The 27,240-nt window shown below is 37.0% G+C and overlaps 1 protein-coding gene across 4 annotated transcripts in view; it reads right to left on the bottom strand.

The window, feature by feature from the left end:
- The window catches only part of LOC131440669 (syntaxin-binding protein 5), a 444,075-nt gene that overhangs the window by 356,124 nt on the left and 60,711 nt on the right, over positions 1–27,240 (bottom strand). Inside the window, exon 3 of one of the 4 annotated variants that reach the window (XM_058612147.1) lies at positions 23,415–23,622. The exons of 2 other annotated variants lie outside the window; for them this stretch is intronic. In XM_058612147.1, the coding sequence (XP_058468130.1) occupies positions 23,415–23,580 (166 nt within the window). In that variant the 5' untranslated portion in view covers positions 23,581–23,622. Of the gene's footprint in view, positions 1–23,414; positions 23,623–27,240 lie in introns of those variants that run through there. One more of the 4 variants, XM_058612150.1, reaches the window with a different exon arrangement.

The raw sequence follows: 27,240 nt of genomic DNA, 5'->3' as shown, positions 1-27,240 counted from the left end.
GGAACTTATACCGTTTTGCAATCGGCTCTTGGGAAATGTAACGATCGTAAAGTGTTTTACGATATGTTACAAATTTGGTTGCATGGTACTTGAAGTATAAAGGATGTAAGGATTGGTGTTTGGGATTTTGGTGCATGTTCGGTTTTAGTTTATGATCTATGATCAGAAAAGGATTGGTTAGAGATCGTGAGAACGTTTGGGTAAGTCAGGTCAATATTATCGTGCTACATTGTATCCTCCCGGTAAAACTTTGGCATCCTTCGGTAGACGTTCATTATCAATCACTTTTGATGGGTACTAGGCTCGGATGTAACATTCCCGACTAACGCTGGTTTGGAAGAAAAGAAGAAAGAAAAAAGGAAGACAAGAGGAAGGAGCAGAAGAATAAAAAAATGACCGGCCCCCTAGGCAGAGGATAAAGGGTGATGCACTGATTGTCGAGGCAAACGACAAGACAACGTACGCAGCGCTGCTCAGGAAAATGAGAGCGAACCTGAAGCTAAAAGAGTTAGGTGAAAACGTGGTAAAGACCAGGCGCACCCAAAAAGTAGAGATGCTGTTCGAACTCAAGAAGGATCCTTCGGGTAAGAGCTCAGAGTGCCGGGAGCTCATTCTTTGACAGTTAGGCCACCGTGAGAGCTCATTCACAGGAGGCAGTGGTAGAGATCAAGGATTTGGACAAGCTCGCCACTGAGGAAGAGTTGAGGAACACATTGACCAAGCAGTGCAACTTGGAAGTATCGGTGACAAACCGAATCAGATGGACCGACACGCTGGTAGGACGTAGGCCAGTAGTCATCGGATTGCAACGCCTGCGCCGTTGAGTGGGGCAGCCGGCAAACCAATGCAAGAGGATATAGCCTACTTGAAGCTCTGGCGAAGCTGGATGTAAAGCTGTGCAATGTAGGAACAGTCAACACATTCCGCAAAGACGGTCGTGAATCCATCATCGACATTACATTCTGTAGTCCATCGATGATGGAAGACATGGACTGGAAGGTGAGTGAGAAGTACTCCCACAGCGACTACCAGGCAATCCTCTACAAGATAAACCAGAGAGAAGAAATTCGATAAGGAGACTTTTACCGAGGCACTTCGGCCAAACAGCGATGCGGTAGACTTCAACTCAGGATGGTTGACGGTAACGTTAGCAACGGCATGCGATGCAGCAATGCCGAGGAAGATTGAACCAAGGAATGGTAGACGCCCATAGTACTGGTAGAATGCGACGCTTAGTACCCTCCGATCAACTTGCTTCTGATCTAGGAAACGAGTTCAGAAGGTAGGAACTGAGGCCGACAGAGAAAAGCACAAGGTTACGTTCCGTGGAGCTAGAGCTGCCTTCAAACGAGCTATCATGCATTGCAAGCCTAACTGTTACAAGGAGTTATGCCAGAGAGCCGACGCTAACTCCCGGGGGAACGCCTACCGCATCGTAATGGCTAAGCTGAAAGGCCCAATGACGCAAGCTGAAGGGTATCAGGGACACACTGAAGGGTATCAGGGAGGGTTTATTTCCGAAACACGATACAACAACGTGGCCAACTACGCCGTAGCGCGAGGGCAATGCGGAATTTGCCGTAACCCGACAAGTCTCTAACGACGAGCTCGTTTCCGTGGCCAAATCATTGAAGGTGAAGAAGGCTACCGGTCGGGATGGATTCCCAAACGCGGCGTTGAAGGCAGCGATCCTGGAGATATGTTCAGGTCAGTGTTGCAGAAATGCCTGGAGGAAGGCAACTTTCCGGATATATTGAAGATCCAAAAACTAGTACTGCTACCAAAACCAGGAAAGCAGCTGGGAGCTGTTCGATACGCTCGGAAAAATTTTGGAGAGGATCATCCTTGACAGGCACCGTACAGTACACCGAAAATGTGAGCGCTGTTCACGATGCAGTTCGGCTTCCGCAAGGGAAAATCCGGACCATCGTCGAGAAGGCGGAAAGAATATCCTTACAAAATCGGAGAGGAGATCGCTACTGCCCGTGGTTACGATGGATATTAAAAACGCGTTGAATAGCTCCAGTTGCGAAGCTATCGCCGCAGCCCTGCATAAAGTGCGAGTCCCCGACTATCTGTGTAAGAACTAGTCCTTGTGTACGAAACCAACGTAGGGCAGAGATAGTTTAGAGTGATAGCAGGTGTTTCACAGAAGCCAATACTTGGCCCAATGCTCTGGAACGCAATGGGTGGTCCAAGAAGTAGCAAGAGGTGCCTCTTGACAAACGTTGCAACCTCAATACTTAGGTATGGAGTAAAACCTTACTATGAGAGTCACGATTGCCTACAGAACAATCTCGTCGAAAGCTGTATGCGTAATCGCTATCGTGACAGTCGACAACATTGTCGAGGAGATGTGTTGCGACGAAGACACGTGGAGCGTTGTCGTCATAGCAGTAGCGGGGATGCTGTGCGCGCTGCAGAGGAAGTGGCGCGAAGACCAGAGAGCGCCGGACAGTTATTAGGGTAAGAATGATCCACCGCCGGGAACATGACTGAGTCGTCCGTAACAACACATATTGGTGCGCAGCGCATCAGGCAGCCGCGACCACCAGCCGCTAAAGAATCAGCGAACAAGCGTCAGTTCGGGAGTATTTCCGTCGTCGGGAAACTCTCCGTCGGTGTAGTCTAAATCCTTCGCCGGGGATTAGACGAGTAGATTGCGACGTAGCACTGGCATGGATCGTCTGGGCACCAGTGAACCAATAGGAATCACTGGAGCGACTCAGGCATCCTGTCGATCGATCTGTTCACGGGTATCGGGAGCGATGGTTACAGGAGAACTTCCATCGTTGGGGTAGGGTAGATCCTTCGTCGGGGACTAGCCGAGTAGAAGCCAAAGCACCGAAGCAACCGTCGGGGCACCAATGAGCCTGAAACCAGGCTCGAACCGAAATCACCGGATCGACCTCGGCACTTATTCAAGTGTCTCGGAGATATAACATGAGTAATCGGGGTCGGGAGAACTTCCTTCGCCGGAGAACTCTCCATCGGTGTAGGTTAGATTTTTCTCCGGGGACTAACCGAGTAGAAGTCACAGCACCGAAGTCGAGTCGCCGGGATACCAGTAAACCGGAAGCCATGCTCCAACCGGAATTGCAGGACCCACCTCGGCACCCTGCCGTTCGAACCATCGGGAGCGATGGTTACAGGAGAACTTCCATCGTTGGGGTAGGGTAGATCCTTCGTCGGGGACTAGCCGAGTAGAAGCCAAAGCACCGAAGCAACCGTCGGGGCGCCAATGAGCCTGAAACCAGGCTCCAACCGAAATCACCGGATAGACCTTGGCACTTATTCAAGTGTCTCGGAGATATAACATGAGTAATCGGGGTCGGGAGAACTTCCTTCGCCGGAGAACTCTCCATCGGTGTAGGTTAGATTTTTCTCCGGGGACTAACCGAGTAGAAGTCACAGCACCGAAGTCGAGTCGCCGGGGTACCAGTAAACCGGAAGCCATGCTCCAACCGGAATTGCAGGACCGACCTCGGCACCCTGCCGTTCGAAGCGTTCACCGGTTTCGGGAAGGTCGATCTTGGAAAACTTCCATCGTCGGGGAACTTTCCCGTCGGTGTAGGCTAGATCCATAATCGGGGATTAGCCGAGTAGTTCGCGACGAAGACCAGTCCTAGATAGTCGAAGCGCCAGCGAATCGAGAGAGGTGGTGCTTCAGAACTGCCCCCTTGCCGAAGTAATACCTATGGTAGTCCCGGCAGAGAGAGGGGAACGAAGCTCTATCTGTCTATTTTTTATAGGAGATGAAATCGCCGGATCATCTAGCTACCTGCACAGAAGTGAACTTCGTTAGTGGGAGTCGAACCCGAACTAAAACACCCCCTAGTTTTAGTTCGGGCTCGACTCCCATATACCAAGATCACTTCTGTGCAGGTAGCTAGATGATCCGGTGATTTCACCTGCTATAAAAATAGACACATACACAGACATTTCTCAGCTCTATGAACTGAGTCGAATTGTATATGACACTTGGCCATCTGGGTCAACTTTTACTAGTCGGGTTTTCGAGTGATTGGATAACCTTCCTATATGAGAAAGGCAAAATTGAAATATTGTTAAAAATGTCAAATAAAATGTTAAAAATGTCAAGTACCAGCCAAACGAAACCAGAAAAAATATCTACCGAGTTGATAAATAGATGCTCGGTCACATTTCTTAGCTTAGTTGATGTCAGGTCATGCGGCAGATTGGATGTTTCTCATGCGCTCTGTTATCCTTTCACTGGATTTGTTAAACTGCTCTCGGAGACGTGCAGCATACATAATATTAGATAATCTCTTTTGAAGCACATAACAATTGGTTTCGTTTGTGGTGTTTACCAATCGCAAGATTGATATCTTTAATAGCTCAGTAGCTATCCAGTGAAACTTTACATGTGACATAATCGACGCAGGGTAGCGAAATATTGAATAATCACTCAATTGCAGCTATCTGTGTTAATTTGGATCAACATAGTGCACAATATTCAACGTTGGACGTATTAACTCCATTTGACTCCGAATGAATGTTGTAAAAAAACATAAAAATAGAAAAAAAAATTAAAAGGCTTGGATTGTAGTTACATTGCAAAACTTATATTTTCGGTCCGCATTTTATGCTTTTCAAAGTTGTTTCTGTGTAATCGTTTCGCTTAAGTTTTTGATCAGTGATTGACCGTTTGCTGTCTGAACCGGTATAAAGTGTTGTTCTTGGCCGTCAGTTGTAAATTGGATAGTTTTTTGCATTCTTTTGTTCTGTGCCTAGTGCTATACGCTGTGCTGCGATTCGAACAATAAGCAACCGACTCGATTAAGCTCCCCGCATACCCCTGTTTTGTGTGAAGCCTAGTCAAAGGCTCTTTCCTGCCGTTGAGATGAGCATGGAGAAGAATTGTGCAAAGTGTTGCCAGGTTATCACCGGCATCGATTCAGTTGTCGTATGTTCCATATGGCATATTCTGGTGTCCTCCGTGCTCTTTTGGGATATTTCACTACGCATCGTAAAAATATCTTTTGGATGTGTGATGACTGTGCGAATTTATGCGAGAATTCTCATCTTCGATCTATTATTTATTTATTTATTTCGTCAAGCAAATGTAGACTACATATAAATTGTTTACAATGTTCACTTACATACTACGCATTATTTCTACGACAAAGCTGAGATTTGATTTGATTTTTTTGACATAGTAAGGTCAAGATGTTCGCAGTATTGATTGTAATGGCGCATTATTCGATTGACTGGACTGTATTTTGCATAATTTGTTCTAGTTTGTTTTTCTAAAAATAATTTCCTTGAACGTAATTGACGGCTAGGTATATAAAAATTTATTTGCGATAATAATGGAGCTGATTGAATGCGTTGAGAAATAATGTCGCTGATAAAATAAAGCATTGCAAAGTCGCGGCGTTCTTTAAGTGTTTGTATATTGATGAGCATGCAGCGTGCTTCATATGATGGTAGAGGAAATGCTGTCCAGTTTAATTTACGAAGTGCATATAAAAGAAATTGTTTTTGAATAGATTCGATGCGTTCTTCGTGAATAATATTGTATGGATTGCATACTAGGGTGCAATATTCCAAAATAGGTCTGACATATGTAGTGTATAATAATTTAATTGTGTATGGGTCCTGAAAGTTATGACTGAAGCGTTTAATAAAGCCCAGCATGCTATTTGCTTTATTGATTATGGTATTGTAGTGTTCCACAAAAGTGAGCTTGGAGTCTAAGATTACGCCTAAATCTCTTACAATTTTACATTTTTCTACAAGTTGATTTCCTAGATGTATGTTTGTGGGTATAGTTTCATTTTTCCTACTGAAAGTTATTGAGTTACATTTTTTTTACATTAAGTTGGAGTAGACTTTTGCAGCACCAAATGTGGAATGTATTGATTTCGTTCTGGAATATTACAGCGTCGTTGATATTTTTAATTTCCATGAAGAGTTTCATGTCGTCTGCATATATAAGCACTTTCAGATTTTTGAGTATGAAGGAAATGTCGTTTATATGTAAAATGAAGAGGAGAGGCCCTAAGTGAGAACCCTGAGGTACGCCAGAAGTTACATTAATTGGTTCAGACAGAATGTTTTGGAATCGGACTACCTGTACACGATTCGTTAAGTATGATTTGAGCCATTCCAGAAGAGTATGTTTTATGCCATATTTTTGTAGTTTGTGTAGAAGTAATGGTATGTGAATACGGTCGAAGGCTTTGCTAAAGTCAGTGTAAAGAGTTTCTACGTAGTTTCCGGCGTCCATTGCATTCAGAGTGAATGTCATAAATTCTAAGAGATTTGTTGTAGTTGAGCGGCCTTTAACAAAAGCCATGTTGTTTGTTTGTTATTACATTTTTAAGTTGATGAAAAAGTTTTTCATTTACAATTTTTTCAAATTTGGAATGCATGAGATAATGGCTATTCCACGGTAGTTCCGAATGTTAAATTTTTCACCAGATTTAAACATTGGTACAAGAAAGGAAGATTTCCATGCTTTAGGAAAAGTACATTTATTAAGTGATAGATTAAAAAGTAGTTGTAGTGGTAGTGTAAGTTCTTCAGCAAGATTTTTTAAAAATATTGGTGGTATACTGTCAGGTGCAGGCCCTTTTGAGGCGTCTAAGTTTTTCAGTGCTGTCGAAATGTCATGTTCTGATAGATAGTTTACAGAGATGGAGTTGGAAAATGCAGGTATGAAAGAGAAGTATTCACGGTCACGGTCAGTTTCTGAATAAGATGTTTATACTTCTTGGAAAAAAATTGCAAAGTGATTGCAGATTTCTGTACTATTTTTCCCTACATGTTCGTCGAGGTGCATTTGAGATGGAAAATTGTTGCTTTTTAGTTTAGTTTTTGTGTAGTTAAAAAAGTTCTTAGGGCAAGTCTTTATTTCGTTTCCAATTTTGCGGTTATATTCTTCATGTGCTGTGTTAATGGCTATTTTCAGTTGATTGCATAGATTTAAGTAATTTTGAAGATGAGCGTCACTTTTTTCTTGTTTGTAAGTTTTGTGTGCTTTTTGTTTCCTATTTTTCAAATGTTTTAGTTGTGAATTGAACCATACAGGTAATTTGCTGTTATGATTTTTGCTTCTTCTTTTCATAGGCAAAGTTTCGGCTAATATTTTATTTAAAATGTGATAGAATTTGTTTACTTCGACGTCGACATTTCCTTCTGTACTAAGTATGTTCCGTCAATTTATTATACTTAGTCTACACTTGACTACTTCAAAGTCAATTTTATTGTATTCCGGCACTTCCTCATATTCCAAGTCGTAGGAAAGGGATGCATTGTGTGTAAATAATGAATATTCAATTGCGGTGTGAAATGCTTCATTTTTCCATAATGGCAGGTTTGATGCATTCACACAAAAGTCTTCTGTGCAATTTGTGAAAAGAAGGTCTAAATATGCGTTTTGTTGATTTTTTACTGAGTTTACTTGTGCAGCGCCCTTAGCAAATTTTCCTTCGAACATGTTAGTATTGTGAATAAAATAGGGAGCCATGAAGGAATAACGACATTGCAAGAACAGCAACCTAGTCGTGAAGGAAAAACTCGTTACCTTTCAGTCAAGCCTTCACGTCAGCGTAAACGCGACGAGCAATAACAAAAATGTATTTTCACGGACACTGGTCACTGTTATAAAACCATAGACAGTCCCGAGCATTAGTCAGCACAGTAATGTTGTAGAAAACAAAGTTATTTTCACGGACACTGGTCACTGCCTCTGGCCTAGCGACAGTGGTCTCGACTTTAGGTAGAACTTCGGGAGAAAGTCGGATGAACTTTCTACTTGAAATCACAAGCTCGGCTTGTACTAAAATCTTCGGGCTTCACCCGAAAGAAAATGTTAGGAGCTTAAAAACCCCTAGTTGGGAAGAGTTAGGGGGCAGTTCAGTTTTACAGAGTGCGGTAGATAGGCGCGAGTCTCGGGAGTCGACCCGTAGACAGATTAAGTAGTTTTTGCTTCGAGTATTCGGGTTAGTTCAGTTCGGAGTGTAATACAGTAGCCGTAGGAACATGTGTGCATTGTGAGGTTCGAGTATCAAGTGACCTCAAAATCAAGTAAGAAATAATGTCTTTGGAAGGCATCTAAAGAATTGAGTGAAAGATTGCTGTAATGGGTAAAGATTTAACAGTTTCATGTGCAGGTTTGATATTCACATGCAAAAGAAAAATAGTTAGACACAACCATTGTTCGTGTTAGGGTAGTGTTGATAATATATGACAACAAAAGTACGTGTTGAAGAATAACTTCTTTTATTAATGTAAACAAGTAAATGTGGAGACATATATCCGACGAGTTCACCATGAAGTGTTGTGAATAGATGAATCAATACAATGACATACAAAAGAAACCGAATTGGAGAGTGTTACTAAATATATTATATATCAATATGGATCACTCTTGCGATTCACGAGGGACATCACAGTAAAGTGCGGTGGTAAAAAAGGTTACTAATACACTATAAATTTTTTAATGCACATATGACAGTTTTCCTAATTAGTACACTGAACCAAACAACTCCAAATATATGGTACACTGAAATGAAAATCTTATTTATATTCATTAGATTTGTCATATGAATCATATGCAGAATATAATTCATAGAAATTATATGGAAACTTATAATCTTTATTTAATGTGTACGTCAAATCTAAATGGACGTTATCATAATGAAAGTTAAAAAAATATCCCATACAATTTATATGGAAATCCGATGAAAGTCGTGAATAGTTGTGTCCTCGATAGTCATCAACTGCTCCAGATCATTTTTTTCAGGAAGTTTCGCATCTCAATGTAATTTTAAATCGCTGACAAGACAGCTCATCCAACTTCGTTCAAGGATATGCGTTAACGGACCATGAAATATATATCCGGTACATTTCATTACTCTATCTGTCTAGTAAGATGCATTGTTTTATTTTCAGTCTCGGGATCTCACTTCTCTTTCGCAAATATCATGAGGTGCTCCCTTACCGAATTGAATACTAGTATAGCTTGAATCCTCAAAGAAAAGTAGTAGTTGCCAATTATCTGCTATTCGTATGACCTATATTGGAAGTTATATATATATATATATATATATATATATATATATATATATATATATATATATATATATATATATATATATATATATATATATATATATATATATATATATATATATATATATATATATATATATATATATATATATATATATATTATAAAACTAGTCATGTACTATATATGAACCTATATAAATAAATTCGAAGTGAATATAATATGCGCTTCATAAATTGTTCCAATGTATGTTGTGCGGATATCTAGTAATCTAGTAATATCTAGCATATAATATTCACTTCGATTTTATTTAGATAGGTTCATATATACCATATGACTAGTTTTAAAAAAATTTATATATATATATATATATATATATATATATATATATATATATATATATATATATATATATATATATATATATATATATATATATATATATATATACATATATATATATATATATATATATATATATATATATATATATATATATATATATATATATAACTTTCAATAGAGCTCATACGAATAGCAGATAATCGCCAACTACTACTTTTCTTTGAGGATTCAAGCTTTACTAGTATTCCGTTCGGTAAGGGAGCACCTCATGATATTTGCGAAAGAGATGTGAGATCCCGAGACTGAAAATAAAAATGAATCTTACTAGACAGATAGAGTAATGAAATGTACCGGATATATATTTCATGGTCCATTAACGCATATCCTTGAACGAAGTTGGTTGAGCTGTCTTGTCAGCGATTTAAAATTACATTGAGATGCGGAACTTCCTGAAAAAAAAATGGTCTGGAGCAGTTGATGAATATCGGAGACACAACTATTTCTTCAGCTTCAAGCAGTACGATTCACGACTTCCATCGGATTTCCATATAAATTATATGGGATATTTTTATAACTTTCATTATGATAACGTCCATTTAGATTTGACGTACACATTAAATAAAGATTATAAGTTTCCATATAATTTCTATGAATTATATTCTGCATATGATTCATATGACAAATCTAATGAATATAAATAAAATTTTCATTTCAGTGTAGCAATAATAAGTATAACTTGTTCTTTTGCTTACTGTATTGCACTTATCATACTATTTATTAACATTTTTGCAGTGATAAACCAACTTTCTATTAGTCGAATTTTGGAATGGAATTAAATTCAATTACTTTTTACAAAATAAATGTCGATATTACAAATTTTGGCTAAAAGTTTTAACTAATCGCAAAACAGTTCACAGCATGGGGCAGATCGATTAGTATATGCACTTTTAATTCATAGACAATTTATAAAAATGACCTTTTTCTTTTACATTCTAACTTTACCTGAGAAAAGATAATGTGCAGCAAATTTAAATTCAATGTCATGAACGCAATGAAAAAAATATCGCGATCAAAGTAACTTGTAATACATCGTTCATTTAATTTTAATTTTGTTCTATATATCAGAAGTGATCTGCCAAACATTGCCTTCACTGCCTATGGGTTTCGTCTTTTCGGCATTATTATACCATTCATGAGCAAAGTTAAATACTACTTCATAACTCTTGAAAGTGAAGACGACAGGTCTAAGCATAATTCTACATTATTTATAGGCGATAGTTACTTTCGTCAGAAAAAAAAACACATTGAAATATGAAAATGTTCACACCACTTTGTAGGCATCATGCTCAATTATTTTTGACATTTCACTTCTGGGTGCACGCTAAACGCAAACTATTAAACATGACTGAACTAATAGCCTTTGCCGTCACGAGATGGTGTTACTGGGATGTCTTTTTCGATTTGTATTGAATTCGTTAAAGTGATCCATATTGATATATAATATATTTGGTGTTACTCCGTATAGAACTGAAAGAAACATCCTCTTCGTTATTCCTCTTCCGCCACCGCTCGGCCGGAAGCTATACACTTGATGTAGGCCAAAATTAGAAATTTTGTCGAAAAAGTAGTGCAATGTTTCGTTTTCTCCTACGACTGGAAGTAAGATTGATTCATTTTCAATGTCAGAAATGAAGTCCGCATTACGTTGATTGAAGTCACCAAAAATATGAAGCTTTACTTCAGGTTCCATATTCGAAATAATTGTGTCTAAAGATTGAAAGAATAATACAAAGGCGGCTGATGAAAAGTCTCCATTGATGTCACTCACTGAAGCAATAAAAGGCCTACAAAGCGAGATCAAATCGTTATCCAAGCCAACACCACAAGCACCTAAACCGTTCAATCGACCCTGGTCATCCTCTGAATATTGTCGTCCAGCCAAGAGGCCTCGCGGACCTGATCTTGAAGGTTTTGCGTGTCAAACCGGATCGAAACAAATAGGGGAAAGCGTCGTTTGTGTAATAGTGTGCGAACAACCATTTAATACATTTTGGTTGTATTTGTCACGCATTCGCCCGGATGTCACCAAGAATGACATGTCCGCTATGGTACGTGCCAATTTGGAAATGACTCAGGATCCAGTGGTAGTTAACACTCTAAATACCAAGCCTCAAAAATAGTTGGAACGGTAACTTTGAGCTGTCATAGCTCAGCTGTTTTTCAACGAATCTCAATAAATTTTACACACTCGAATTTTGTGAAGTTCGTAGATTGATTCCAAAACTTTGTAGCAGACGATTGGTAAAGGAAAACCAATAAAAATTTGATTTTTCCCTTTCTAAGTTTTTTTTCACGCGCCCAATATGCCCTATCTGCTTACCATTTTTCTTCCCTTTGGCATAAACGTCGCATAGAAAATATTGAATACTTCAACTTTACCTAGTCATAACTTTGTTGTTAGTCAACCGATTTTCAAAATTTGTTCACCACTGGAAAGGTACTAATTCAACAAATAAAATGCACTGAAAAAAACTAACAATAGGGTTTTCCACCCAAAGTTATAATGAAAACTGTAGATAGGTGACCTAAGAAAAGGTGAGACTTTTTACAATGATCGTAAATGTCTTGAAATTCAAAGCGATGACCTATATATTGTTATACATCATTCGATTGATAGTGATACCAGTTACAATTTTCGCTCAACTACCACAACTGCACAATCAAAAGAAAACATTAAACAATCGATGAATTTATAAATATATATGAATTTTTCATTTTTTTCACATGTTTGTATATAACTCAAAAATTAAAGCGATGACATGTACATTTTTTTTATTCAAAATATTGGAATCATTACCAGAAACAATGTATTGATGATCAAAATTATATATCCGTTCAAAGAATTTCAAGAAATTTGGGACAAATACAGAAAATTTCTATTATTGGGAAATCGGCAGAAGATCGGAAATTTCAAAATTTCTGATATATATTGCGTTCCAACGTTTCTGCAAATCAAAGTGAAAATATTGGAATCCGTTCTGATTTCATCTGTTTCAAAGAGACGTAGAATTTGTTTTTATTAATAAAATAAATTTTGTGACAACACGAAAATTTTAAATTATTTCAATGGCTTTGTACAGAACGTAAAATTATATGAATTTCATATACTAACCCATGGCAAAAGAAACCAACTACAATTCTAAAAAAAAATTATTGCTTGATTTTTTTTTACAATCTATTAAGAACAAAAACATATATCTAAAATTTTCCGCTATCCTAAACAACATCTTAGAACTTAGAATTATTTCGAAATGTATAGAATTCGAAAATTATTTGAATTTTCTATTAGTAAACAATTCAGAAAAAGTAGAATTCTGAATTTAGCACAAAAATCACACGAAATTAAGTAAAACCTGTTTTTATCCACCTAGTGGTGTAATGATGCCTTTCTCATATATCTCGTATTCTCATATAAAAAATGTATTCTTCAAACAGTTTTGTTTGATTTTTGAAAAACATGAAAGCTAGTGCATGAACTAGAGTAACCTACAAAATGAAACAGTTCTAAAATCGGTTAGGCCATCTTTGTCAGTGAAGTGAGTTCCACTATTTCAGGTACTTATGAAACTAGAATCGCCCCGAATATTAGCAGTCTTTGCGATGAGCACCAACCAACCAATCTATTTGCAGCTTACAGTTGTCTTCGTCTCGAAAAACAACATCTTCGTTAGAATGCTTTTTACTGAATGAAACCCTGCACCTATGTTATCAGAACTAAATGGCTCAAGTGACATGTTCCCCTAGTTATTTGGAGATTCGTGTCTTGCCGTAGCTTCTCATCAACTTCCTGATGGGAAGGAAAGTATAAAAGGAACATGGACGGGAATTGGGAATTGGGTGAGATGGGAAAACAGCACAAAACATAAAGAAATAAATCATCCTGCATCCCCGAAAGGATGCTGAACGATCTGCAGGTGCCAAAATGCACGGTTAATAAAACCTCCAACCACCGAGAGGCCTTAGAGATTTTACTAAAGCGACACCATACTGCATTCCCCGAACAATGCATAACGATTTCTTCCCGAATATGCACTTGAATTAATTTGACACTCTAGAAGACAAAAATACCTTATTTTCATATATAGCTAATAAATGACTTACATGATACGTATATTTTTCAATAAAAAAAACCCAATATATGAACATAATTTAAAATTTTTTTTTAAAAATATCTTTTCCGCCTTTTTTTATAAACATGCTCGAAAATATTTTCTGTCAAATACAAGAAACAGATTTTTTTTCGTTTGCCTCAATGTTAGATATAGCAGTTTAAAAATAACCTGTTTTTGAACTAGTTTTGCTCATAACTTCGGTTCAGAAAACGCTACGCCAGTCATTAAAAAATTGGTTTTAATGCAATTTAGCTCGGAAATTTTAAAATTTCTGATCTTTTACCGATTTTTTGAGATTCTACGGCAAACCTACAACAAAATCAGAATTTTAGTAGTTATCAATTGCGTTTGGGTTGTGCATAAAAATTGTTTAGATCGTTTGTCCAATACAAAAATATAACTATTTTTAGAGTTTTAGGTTATTTACTAAAATTTTTAAAATTTTCAGTGAAATCCAAGTTTAACTTTTTTTTTGTAAATTTTGTTCATAATAAACTTCCATCTAAAATAATAAAAAAATATATGTCATAAAATTTAAAAGTTTTGATTTCAGGTTGTTTGGCAAAATTTTCCCAATAATACAAATTCTCTGTATTTGTACCAAATTTCTTGAAATTCTTTGAACGGATATATAATTTTGGTCATCAATACATTGTTTCTGATAATGATTCCCATATTTTGAATAAAAAAATGTACATGTCATCGCTTTAATTTTTGAGTTATAAACAAACATGTAAAAAAATGAAGAATTCATATATATATTTATAAATTCATCGATTATTTAAAGTTTTCTTTTGATTGTGCAGGAATGGCAGTTGAGCGAAAATTGTAGCTGGTATCGCTAGCAATCGAATGATGTGTAAAAATATTTAAGTCATCGCTTTGAATTTTGAGATATTTACGATCATTGTAAAAAGTCTCACCTTTTCTTAGGTTATCTATCTACAGTTTTCATTATAACTTTGGGTAGACAACCATATTTTTCGTTTTTTTTCAGTGCATTTTATTTCTGGGAGTATTACCTTTCCAATGGTGAACAAATTTTGAAGATCGGTTGACTAACAACAAAGTTATGACTTGGTAAAGTTGAAGGTCTTAACATCCGATTCGCGATGCAGGTGCCGCAGATTTTCATTAGTTTTTCCTAAAAGATCATCAATAATGATATACTTAAAATAATCTACAAACTACACAAAATTCGAGGGTGAAAAATTTATCGAAATTGGTCGAGTAACAACTGAGCTCAAAGTTACCGTTAAAACTTTTTTTGAGGCTTGGTGCTTCGCGTAACTTTTTTAGGCTTGGTATTAGGAGTGTTAAGCTGGTTGCCAAAGGTTCTGACATTAGCAACATGATGTTTATATCGTTAAAAGTTGGCCTCGAAACTGCTTTGGAACATGGCCATAAGCTATATATTTTCGAGAATTCGAGGAAAAGCCTACTCAAAATTTTCGGAACTTTACTCCTGCGATTTCGTCTCCAACGCCTACATTAACGGAAGTAACGGACGTAGCCGTTCAGCAAATAACTGAATGCATAACACTGGGACGCACTGAGCTGATGGCTATTGTGAAAAAATCCAAAAATATGAAGGCCCCCGGTTTTAACAACACATTCAAAATTGAGCTGAAACATTTGGGTATTCGCTCATTTGTTTTCTTAGCTAAAATTTTTCACAGGTCTGGGAGCTTGGTTACTTCCCTTCAAAGTGGAAGTTAGCTAAAGTTATCCCAGGGGGAAAAATCCTTCCTTTTCCAAGAGCTACCGGCCCATCAACTTACTTTCTGCCCTATCCAAGCTGTTTGAAAAGTCAATACAAAGGCGAATTCTTGCGTTCGCAGATGAACAGGATATATTACTGGAAGAACATTTTATGGTTCCGGAAAGGAAGTTCTGAAAAGGCAGCACGAGGACGAACACGATCCGAGGGCTTTCAGACAGACAACCAAAAAGACTAGCGTTCAGGTTGGAAATCAAATAACAAGTGAGTTTACTCAGGTTATAGTTAGAATGAAATAAAAGAAAAAGGTGGGAACTGTTCCTTGACAGATAATGAAACCAAGTATTATATATGTGATGGGTGCTCGGTTGGAAAGACTACACTGTTAATATTCTCCCTCAAGCCGCCAACCCTAGTAAGTTTCGTAATTTCTCGAATTGCACTTTTGGAAGACCTTTGGTCATAATGTCTGCCGTTTGATATTCAGAAGCGACGTATTCCAAACGAATTGTTCCGTTCTGGATTTCATCACGGACGAAATTAAAACGTACATCGACATGCTTTAACCGTTTCGATGGTTTCTCCTCCGTAGCAATACTAATACATGATTGATTGTCTTCATAAATAACAATGGGCTCATTGAAGTTCTTGTTGTCCTTTAATAGCATCCTTAACCATATGGCTTCTTTCGCCGCTACACTCAGCGAAATATATTCCGCCTCAGTAGACGATAGCGCCACAGACTTTTGCTTTTGCGTTGTCCAGGATATAGTAGCATCATATAGTTGGAAAACATAACCTGACGTAGATTTACGGTCAGATATATTTCCAGCCTAGTCTGAATCGGCATACCCCTCAATCAATTTGTGATTTTCCGTACGTCTGTATATTATTTTAATATCTAGTGAACCTTGAATGTATCGCAAAATACGTTTAGCATGATTCCAGTGCTCGTCACTGGCGCAGCTTTGAAATGCACTGAAGAAGTTAACTGCGGCACTCAAATCTGGTCTTGAAGTCACAGTGATGTAGGTTAAACAGCCGATCAATTCACGATATGGTTTCATTGTGTATTTGGACGGGTCATTACATTTGTCAAGTTTGATTCCTGCTGCTAAAGGTGTACTTTTGGGTTTACAGTTGTTCATCTCGAATCGGTTTAATAGATTTTTCAAGTATTTCTTCTGACAAATAGCAAGAGTTCCTTCATCTTTACACCTTTCGATCGTCAAACCTAAGAATGTTCCAACTTCCTAAATTCCTAAATCGGTCATTTGTTTATTTGTTTATTTGTTTATTTGTTTGCTTGTTCCATCTGACAATAAAAGTCTTAATGAATATAAAGTTAAGTTATAAAATCGAGGATTGCGACACTTTCTGAACAAACTTATGCGATGATTCACAAAAATCGAATAAATTTTCAACTTGGGAGAAAGTTCGAACACACGCTGCAATAGGTTCGTTGGCTCCAAACGATGTCCGATGGAATCTTCGTTGTAGCAAACCTGTTGATCGTAGAGTTCGTTGTGAAACCCGGAAGTCGATGAGAGACAGGATTTTTGGAGAGTCGATTTCGCCGTTGATAATCTTCGCCACAAACGCAGCTTGTTGAATCTTCCTTCGTCGTTCCAGAGTGTCAAGACCTAACAGGCGACATCGATCAGGGTACGGTGGCAGATCCAAGGGATTTCGCCAGGGAAGGTCTCTTAGCGCAAGCCGAATAAATCTTTTCTGAACACGCTCAATCCGCAAGTTCCAAACGAGTTGATATGGACTCCATACCAAACTGGCATTTTCCAGCAATTGTCGCACTAAGGAACAGTATAACGCCTTCAAACAATGTGGATCCTTAAAATCTCTGCTGATTTTAGCTACGAATCCGAGTTGTTTCGTTGCCTTAGATATTAAAGCAGAACGATGCTGATTAAATGTGAGTTTTGCATCCAATACAACACCAAGGTCGTTAACACGGTCAACTCTTGTAAGTGTTTGTCCATCAATTTTGTAGTCGAAGATTAATGGACGAAGTATTCGGTGAAATGTAATTACTTGACATTTGGCAATGCTGATCACAAGATGGTTTCGTCGACACCATGCGACAAATTCATCTAGCAGTTCTTGAAGATGGACGCAGTCCTCATAATGTCGCAGGTCATGTCGAATTCCTGTTGTAATTTTTTTTCTTCAGCTTCGAAATCATATCCAAGGAATGGCAGGCAATCAATATGTCATCCACATAAATAATCAGATAAATTAACTCGTTTGATATTTTTGCAGTATAAAGACAGTTATCAATCGCACTTTGACTAAATCCCATATTCACTATAAACTGGTGAAATCTAGAATTCCACGCCCGCGGGGCTTGCTTTAGTCCGTAAATAGATTTTTGTAATTTGGCTACAAGATTACCCTTAGCGAACTCTGCAGGTAGGCGCATGTAAATTTCCTGTTCCAGAGTGCCGTTTAAAAACGCAGTTTTAACATCGAGTTGATGTACATACATTTCATCTTGATTTGCAATAACCAACAACATTCTCAATGTTGTTAAGTTGGCTGCTGGAGCATAGGTATTCTCAAAATCAAAACCCTTTCGTTGAGAAAAACCTCTCGCTACTAACCTAGCTTTATAACGCTCCGTACCAGTTGTATCATTATATTTAACTTTGAAAATCCATTTACTATCGATCAAATTTTTACCCACGTTTCGTTGCATTTTAGTGAATTCATCTCATCTGCAATAGCTGCTTGCCATTTCGGCCAGTCGTCTCGTTCCTCACTCTTCACTCACTGTATTTGGAATATTATTTACGTAGCTTTCAGCACACATCGCGATTTCACTTAGCTCGTAGCAGTCAAACCAGACAGGTTGACGCCTAACTCGATTACTTTTTCGAACATCAGTTTGTTGTTGAGCTTCTTCATCTGACGTATATTCCTCTCATAGAGATTCACTTACATGATTGCTCTTACAATCGCCAATCAGTTCAACAGTCTTCGGTGGACTTCCTTTTTCACCGATTTCTTATCGAACAGAGATGATTCATCGAAAACGATATCTCTTCCAATCACTATCTTGTTCATTTTATTATCTCATAGTCTAAAACCATTTACAGTGTATCCTACTAGGAATAATTTACGACACTTCGGGTCCAGCTTGGAGCGCAATTCTTTTGGTACGTGTAAATAAGCAGTACTACCGAATATCTTCAGTTTTGTCACATCTGGTTTTCTGTTGTTCCATAGCTCGAATGGAGTTTTTCGTTGTTCCAGCGATGATGTAGGACACCGATTCAACAAATACGCGGAAGTGTATATCGCTTCGCCCCACATCTGTTTTCCAAAACCACTTTCTGCCAACAAAGCTTTAGCCCTTTCCATTAGCGTACGGTTCATTCTTTCCGACACGCCATTCTGTTGTGGCGTATACGGTACAGTTAGTTCCATACAAATCCCTTTATTACGACAGAACCTGCGCATGTCTTCACTAATGTATTCACCTCCGTTATTCGTGCGAAATCTTGCAATTTTGGTACCGAAATGCGCCGTGACAAGAGCTTCATATTCACGAAAACGATTTAGTACTTCATCCTTGGATGTTAGTAAATATACGACCACAAAATGCGAGAAATCGTCAATAAACGAAACAAAATACTTCCTACCGTCCCACGTCAGTGGTGTAATTGGTCCACATACATCACTATGTATAAGTTCCAGTGGTCGCATCGAACGCCTTTCTTCTGAGGGAGAGAATGGCAACTTAACGATCTTCCCAGCCAAACATGGCTCACACACTACGGTTTCCGAATCAAAATCTTTCAGAGATAAACCATGAACCATTTTATAATTTACCAGTTCACGTAAATGTTCACAGCTAACGTGGCCAAATCTCTGATGCCATAATACGGCATTGCGAGACACTTTTCCCGATATCATAGCTACATCTTTATTATTGCGTTTACTGAAAATATCTAACTCGTACAGTTTACCTTTCAGTCGACCAATAGCAACCACTACATTGCCGTTTGCTATTTCTGCTTTGCTATCATAAAAACACACCTTGAGTCCTGCGTTGGTGATTCTTTTAACGGAAAATAGGTTACAACTCAATGACGGTATGTACAGTATGTCCTTTGCTACACACTTTTTCATATCTCCATCAACAGCTGAATACATCACAACAACGCCACTATATTCCGCCAAAACCTTTTGTCCGTTTGCAACAATAATCTCGATCGGTCGTTCCAGTTTCCTCATTGTAGAAAAATAACTTGAATCGCAGATCATATGATCTGTTGCTCCTGAATTAAGATACCAACCGACACGTACTAAATTTTTATCAGCCACCATGTGATGGGTGCTCGGTTGGAAAGACTACACTGTTGATAAGCTCCACCATCCACCCACTCACAAGGGCTAACAACGTCGTCCAAAAAAACAAATCAGTGTCCAAAACGACTGTCATGGCAATATTGGATCAACTCAGCTCGACGAACTGAGCAAATGTCTGTGTGTGTATGTGTCCGTCCGTGTGTGTGTGTGTATGTGTGTGTATATAACAAAAATATGCACTCACTTTTCTCAGAGATGGCCAAACCGATTTTCAAAAACAAAGATTCAAATGAAAGGTCTCATAGTCCCATAGCCTGCTATTGAATTTCATTCCGATCCGACTTCCGGTTCCGGAGATATAGGATGATATGTACCAAAAAAGTGAAACTATGTGTGGCACGATGGCCTGGTGTTTAAACTGCATTGGTATAATTTTCCGATGTATCTTATTAAAATTATCAAAAATTACAGATAGAGCATTCCAGGTTTCTCTGAATAATGCACTTTCAGAATGATTTACTATTCCTGCTGGTGTACCCCAAGAAAGTATCCTAGGTTCCCATCCAATACAACATTATTACATCAGACATCTCACTCATACTCATTAGGTCTCTGTATCCGCTGATTTGTAGAACATATAAACTGTGCCTGAAGAATCAGATGGCTGTCTACAAACAAATCATCTACCCCGTTATTGAATACGCAGTCCCTGTTTGGCGGCACTGTGCATGAACGCACAAATTTAGGCTTCAGCGCAGTCAAATTAAGATCTTAAGGTGAAATGTAGTCTGAAAAAAGGCGCGCAAAATTTTAACCGATTGAGTTGACCAAATCGTCGCAATATTTTCAGTCATTGAGCGCAGTGGGCTTATCACTCGTTTTGTTGGCTAGTAAAAATGACTCATTGATTCGTAATGGATTTTTGAATCTTTCACACTTTGAATATATGCTAATTCAATCGTTATTGTTTGTGATTACTGTTACACTAGAACTATGAATCATGAGTAATTATGATTGACTAACATGAGGTTATATCAAGGGGAGAGTCGCTTAACACAAACTATATTGTGCCTCTAAAAAAAACACGTGATATATTGTGAGTCGAAGTGTGCCACGCTGTTCCCCATGAAACAGCTACTTGTCAAAACTGAGCCCTTTGTGTGCCGCAACTGTGCAACTGTATGACAACGAAAGTGCGAATAGTGATAAATGCGCCAACGCATTGTGTTAATGTGTGATTGGCACATTGTTCTAAGCGTCCTCCCCTTGGGTTATATGCATATGTATTGACTAACTTGCTTACCATGTACATGCCTGAGTTTAGTAGCAAGCATGGGTTCTCCCTTCAAAAGAACGATTGAAGACAAGAAAATATTCAAGTATTTTCGGTATCTTTGACAGTAGGTTACCATACACTTCACGCCGATAAGATGAAATTTATGTGAAAGTACTCACTTCACACGCATGATAGAGCGCGGTCGAATTTCTTTATCGAATAAAACACTGTTAAAATAAATTACTGGACTGGAATTACTGAAAATATATTCCATTATAATTTACTTTCATTGTCGTCTTCGAATAAGTAGAAAGTGGTTATATTGTTATTCTTCTTCGTGTTACTAGCTATGTAATCTTAATCGTAATAATTATGCACTCACTTTTTTTCAGAGATGGCTGAACCGATTTTCACAAACTAAGATTCAAATAAAAGGTATTATGGTCCCATAGCTTGCTATTGAATTTCGTTTGAATGTGACTTCCGGTTCCGGAGTTATATGATAATATGTGAAAATTTGAGAAAAAGTTTACACTCAATTATCTCTGGAACAACTCAACCGATTTTCGCAAACTTAGATTCAAATAAAAGGTCTTATAATATCCTAAAAATTTGTGGAACATTTTATCTGGATCCGACTTTCGGTTCCGGAACTAAAGCGTGATAAGTGGAAAATTACCAATTTTATAAGTATTTTTCCACGAACGATGGTTAAAAACAGGTACAAATCCCATAAAACTGTCTGATAAATTCTTCTAGTTTGCAGAGCTTGTTAGTTTGTGGGCAAAAAAACTTAATTCGGCACTACTGGTCCCCTCTTTTTCTGTTCCAAGAGCACCGAAAGTAGAGAAGAAAAACGCCTAAAACTAAATTCACTTCGATTTCTCTGCGATGCTTGAACCGATTTTCACAAATCTTGAATTGAATTAAACTTCATACTGTCTTTAAACCTACTGTGAAATTTCACCCGGATCCGACTTCCGGTTCCGCAGTTACAGGGCGAAGAGTGTCAAAGTTTTCAAATCGCCATATAGAGTGACAATATGTACAACACTGAAACAAGAAGAAAACGCAAAACGAACAAGGCGTGCTTTGTTCTATTTCGTACACGTTGTGTAGTGATGTCAATAATAATAATAACAATCCTACTACATGTTTCATGCTGCTGATTCATGCTGTTTAGCACGCAGTAGTAACAGAAACGCAGGTTCGTTTCGTTAGATTTAGTTTAATTGGTTTAAACGAAATAGAGCATGAGATAGTAAGTATAAGTTTAACTACGTTCAAAACTGTTCCAATTTGTAGGTCATATTTGTTGGTAGCAAACGAACCAACTTCGGCTATTCCGTTCATCTGAATCCGGTTTCGGGAGAATTAGAAATAGTGATTAGAAACTGCAAAAAGGATCTCACCCACTTTTCTTGGAGATGGCCGAATAGATTTTCACAAACTTATAGGTTCAAAGGAAAAGTCTTACAGTTTCATACGGAATTCCTTAATTTGTTGTGGATACTACTTTCGGTTCCGGAACTACAGGTTAAAAAGGATTTATAGTGTTTGTGAGATTAGATCCGAACAAATTATCCTATTCCTATTCACTAAGCAGTTGTTTTTGCGAATTTCACGGTTAAATTTATGATGTAATGAGTAATATGAGAAAGGCATCATTACACCACTAGGTGGATTAAAATAGGTTTTTTAATAATTTTTCGAAAATGTTAGACCTCAACCAACCTTTAACAAGAACGTACTATATTTTAGCAGTACGGTTAATGTTGTGATACCGCTTCCAAATAGCAAACGCCGACCTTTAACTGTTACGTATAGCTTTAAGCTGAAGGATATATTTTTATTTATGTATGGTATTCCAAATAAATACAATCGAGAAACTTACAAATTCTGTAACAAATTTAGATATCGTTGTGCTTCGAATTACCACTTTTAGAGGTTATATTGGATGATATTTCACTGTAATTCAATGTACTTATATAAATTAGTATAAAATTATCTCTGTTCTAACTTATGTATTGAACTTGAATAGATGTTTAAAGAAATTTTATCAGCAGATCACTGCAACGTATTAATTTTTAAGAAATATAAATTCCAGGATCTACTAGCCGCACATGTGAGATGATTATTCATGTCTCTCCTTCTTTTCTGACATTTATCTGTCTGTTTTATCTACTCTTCTGATAACGAGTAAGGTTAACTGAATCATCGTAGATGTTTGAAAGAGGGGACTCACGACTCGTCGTTACAGTTAACATAGATCTTTTATGCGAAATGGGCGTTAATTCAGTTAGCACGACAAATAAAGTTTAAGTTTACGGTGATTGAACACTATTTGCTGGTCAATATTATTGCTGCGAAAAATTGCAGCTTCCATTGACTCAAAATACATTTATATTTATTTATATGAGAAACTATTTGTATAACAGTTATTAAAATTCAGCCTTATGTTACCGGGTATGGGCGAACACATTGATTACTTTATATATTGATGAAAGTAAAATTGAATAATAAAATACGTACCGTGTGGAAAGCCATGCGCCATAGGTTTAGTTGAAAGTTTTAAAGGCCACGTACATAGAGATCCATCAACGTGAGATGATACAAAGTGCTTTCCTTCGTGGTGCCAGGAACATGATAATAGAGGTTCTTGGGAAATCCATCGCAGTTCTGCGGTTCTTCCTCTCATATCCCACAGAACTAATTGACCTGTTTCGAATCCTATTAGTAACTGAAACAACAAATTGAATATATTTGTACTGATTGCAAGACACGTAATTTGAGAAATAAAAATTAATTTAAGTTTTGAAGCTTTAATTTTCATTCAACTCTCAGGCAAAAGAAAAATTCTGACTGTATGCAGGGCTAGAAATCGAACCTAGGTAGACTTTCTGGAAGACACGCTACTTTGTCACTGAACAATGGCATGAAAAGGGCAGGTGGGTACTGTCACAGATATAACTGAAGGAAGCACGCATACCAGGAATCACATTATTATGAAACCCCGGTTATCCCTAAATAAGCTTTTTGCCAAGTTTTATTTTCTGGTCTAGGCTTTCACAAAAATATAACCTCAAAATATTCTATTGGTGCAAAAAAGAATAAATCATTTTTAAAAATTATGCTTTGAAACGGAAAAAATTCTTACATTGTTTGTTATTGATATTAACATAAATGTGTATGACCGGGAGATGAGATCAGAGAATGTCTGCTTGTGTGTCAGAGAGACTTAATCGATTTTCACAAACGTAGAGTCAAATGGAAGGTGATATGATTCAACAGCCAGCCAGAATATCATTCGGATCTGGAGTCCCGGTTGCAGAATTACGGATTGTTAAGTGTAGTAGGTTGAAAAATACTCATTTGAATTACTACACAAAAAGAGTGAAATCTAACAAATTTGAAAAATTTGATTGAATCATTTATATATCCGAGTCGGAAGCAGTGATCAAGAGCTTAAAAAGAGGAATGCTTATCGAAGTTACACTTTCATGAACCGGTAATTCTTTTGAAATAAGAGTCTACACAGTTCGGGAGTTAATTGTGGAATGAAAAGGCGACTGCAGATCACTCTTCGATTTCTACCTGTGGCTAACAGAATAGCGATTTCTGACAACCAACGGGTAGATTTGGAAGATCAGAAGTAAAAATATTATAATATTATAAATTAATATTGTAATTCAGATTTACAATTCTGATAGCTAACCTGAAGAGTACGATCAATTAAAAAAATTTTGAATCATTTTGATCGAATAAATAGGAAACTGGATATCAAACACTGTCGATTACTTTTTCTATGTCTAGAAGAGGAACTCCAGTGCATAACCCAGAAGATATATTTGCTTTTATCATGTTATCATGTTTTATCAACTCTGACAAGTTGATGATGAATTTTTTAATGACGAAATCCAAACTACTCTGTTGAAAAAATTTAATTCTCATCTATGTGAGATATCATTCTAAACAAGATATTTTTTCTAAAAGTTTACTGATAAAAGAAAGTAAGCTAGTTGGTCGATAACTTGATCTTTCTGCTGGATTTTTATCAGGTTTCAGGATAGGAATTACTTTAGCGTTTTCTCATCTTTTTGGGAAGCTGTTGTTGAAAATTTTAACCAAGAGTCTTCATGTTTTTGAGTTTCCTAATAATTGACTTAATTTCATCCAAATTCGTCTCAACAATGTCATCTTGTAATAACATTTGAGTTGAAATATGATCATTTATGATTTTCAATTTTCAATGATTTTCAATAGGATTCACAACGTTCAAATTAAAATTGTGCACACTCTCGAACTGCTGAGTAAGTTTTTGAGCTTTTTCACCATTTGTAAGAAGTATTTGATTTCCTTCCGTGAGATCAGGAATTGGTTTCTGAGGTTTCTAAACAACCTTAGAAAGTTTCCAGAAAGGTTTAGAATAAGGTTTAATTTGTTCAACTTCTTTAGCGAAATTTCCATTTCGCAAAAGAGCAAATCTATGTTAAATTTCTTTTTGTAAATCCTTAACTATGTTTTTCATAGCAGGATCACGAGAACGTTGATATTGTCATCGACGAACATTCTTCAACCGAATGAGCAGTTGAAGATTGACATCAATGATAAGAGAATTTAATTTAGTTTGAGCTTTGGGAACTGAAAGATTTCTGGCTTCGATAATGTAATGATTCGAATTATCAATTGCTGTGTCGATATTCGCATAATTTTCTAAAATAGTTTCATGATTTACATGTTGTGAGATCTGTATCCAACCAATTAGCTCTATGATAGTTGGATATAGAACTAATTGGATTAATTATAGCTTCGTTGGAAAGTCTGAATGTTACAGGAAGATGATCTGAGTCAAAGTCAGCATGTGTAATCGGTTCACTACAAATGTGACTTTGATCTGTTAGAACCAGATCAATTGTAGACGGGTTTTTCACGGAAGAGTAACAAGTCGGATTACTGGGATGAAGAACTGGGAAGTAACCAGCTGAGAGTTGATTATGAAGTATTTTACCATTACTGTTATTTTGCCTACAATTCCACTGGACATGCTTAGTATTTAAGTCTCCTATTTCGAAAAATGTTGGTCGATATCCTGTGAGTTTTAATTCGCCTTTAAAGATATTTAATTGTTCGCAGGTGCATTGGAATGGCAAATATGCTCCAGCGATGAAATAAATTCCATGAATGGTTTCAACTTCGATTCCGAAGCTTTCAATAACTTTAGTATTGAAAGAAGTTAAAATTCTATGTTCAATTTACCGTTGGACGTAAATGGCAACTCCACCACTCATTCCAGTAAACCTGTCAAAACGATGAACCACATAATGTGGATTGCTTTTCAATTTGACATTTGGTTTAAGAAAAGTTTCTTTCATAATGGCAATATGAATTTTGTGAACTTTGAGAAAATTATAAAATTCATCTTCACTCGATTTTAAAGATCGAGCATTCCAATTTAAAATATTCAAATAATTATTTAACATCACTGTTAAATTTTAAATTCATTATAATATAATTTCCAAATTGCCATCCGATTTGAAATGCTTCAAAAAGTGATGACAATTTGCAAATAATTCATTCATTCGAATGATCATTTGAAAAAGTTGATCTTGTAGGTAGATCATTTTATTTTCCGTTACATCACAGACTAACAGACAGGACACTTAAATTAGATTCTTCAATCATTTTAACGGTCATTTCGAATATTTCTTCAGTTGGAACAATACTCGCATACGGCATGATGGCGCAACGTTACCCTATCAAAAACATCCTGTCTGTCATCTAGACTGTGTTTATTTTTTCATTTATCAACAGAGTTGCCATTCATACAGAATTTCCTGTAATGTATTGATTTGTATACGTCCATGCGAATTTTATGCAGAATACAGATTTAATACATATTGCCAAAAATTACTTACTTCTGGTCTGTCGCCACTTAATTTCGGGTGAAAATTACCAACACAATTAAAAATAGTCAACGTTGAGAAAAATAAATGGTTACCTCCCAAGATCGCTAAAAAGTTAAATATATTATCAACATAATCCAATAATTTATTGTGACGATTCATTTCCAAATATTATGATGAAATTAGGCATCCCTGCAAGCCGCTGATCGGTGTTGACAAACGAGGGGGAACCAACTAGTAAAAAAACTTTTACAAAACACAAGGGGTGTACCGATAGTAAATAGTTCGCGCACTACAATATAGATGGAACTAGTGTATCACGAAAAATTAATTTTACAAGAATTTACTCATACTGTCATGTCTGTTAGTCTGTGGTTATATCGCCTAAATCGACTTCGTTTAAAGAAGTGAACGGCATTGAAGGTAGACTGCCATTAGAAGAAGTTGATTTGGTC

Source organism: Malaya genurostris, chromosome 1 (assembly GCF_030247185.1).
Source record: "Malaya genurostris strain Urasoe2022 chromosome 1, Malgen_1.1, whole genome shotgun sequence".
Lineage (NCBI taxonomy): Eukaryota > Metazoa > Arthropoda > Insecta > Diptera > Culicidae > Malaya > Malaya genurostris.
The sequence above is the reverse complement of the archived record's forward strand: the minus strand, read 5'-3'. Positions and strand labels throughout refer to the sequence as shown.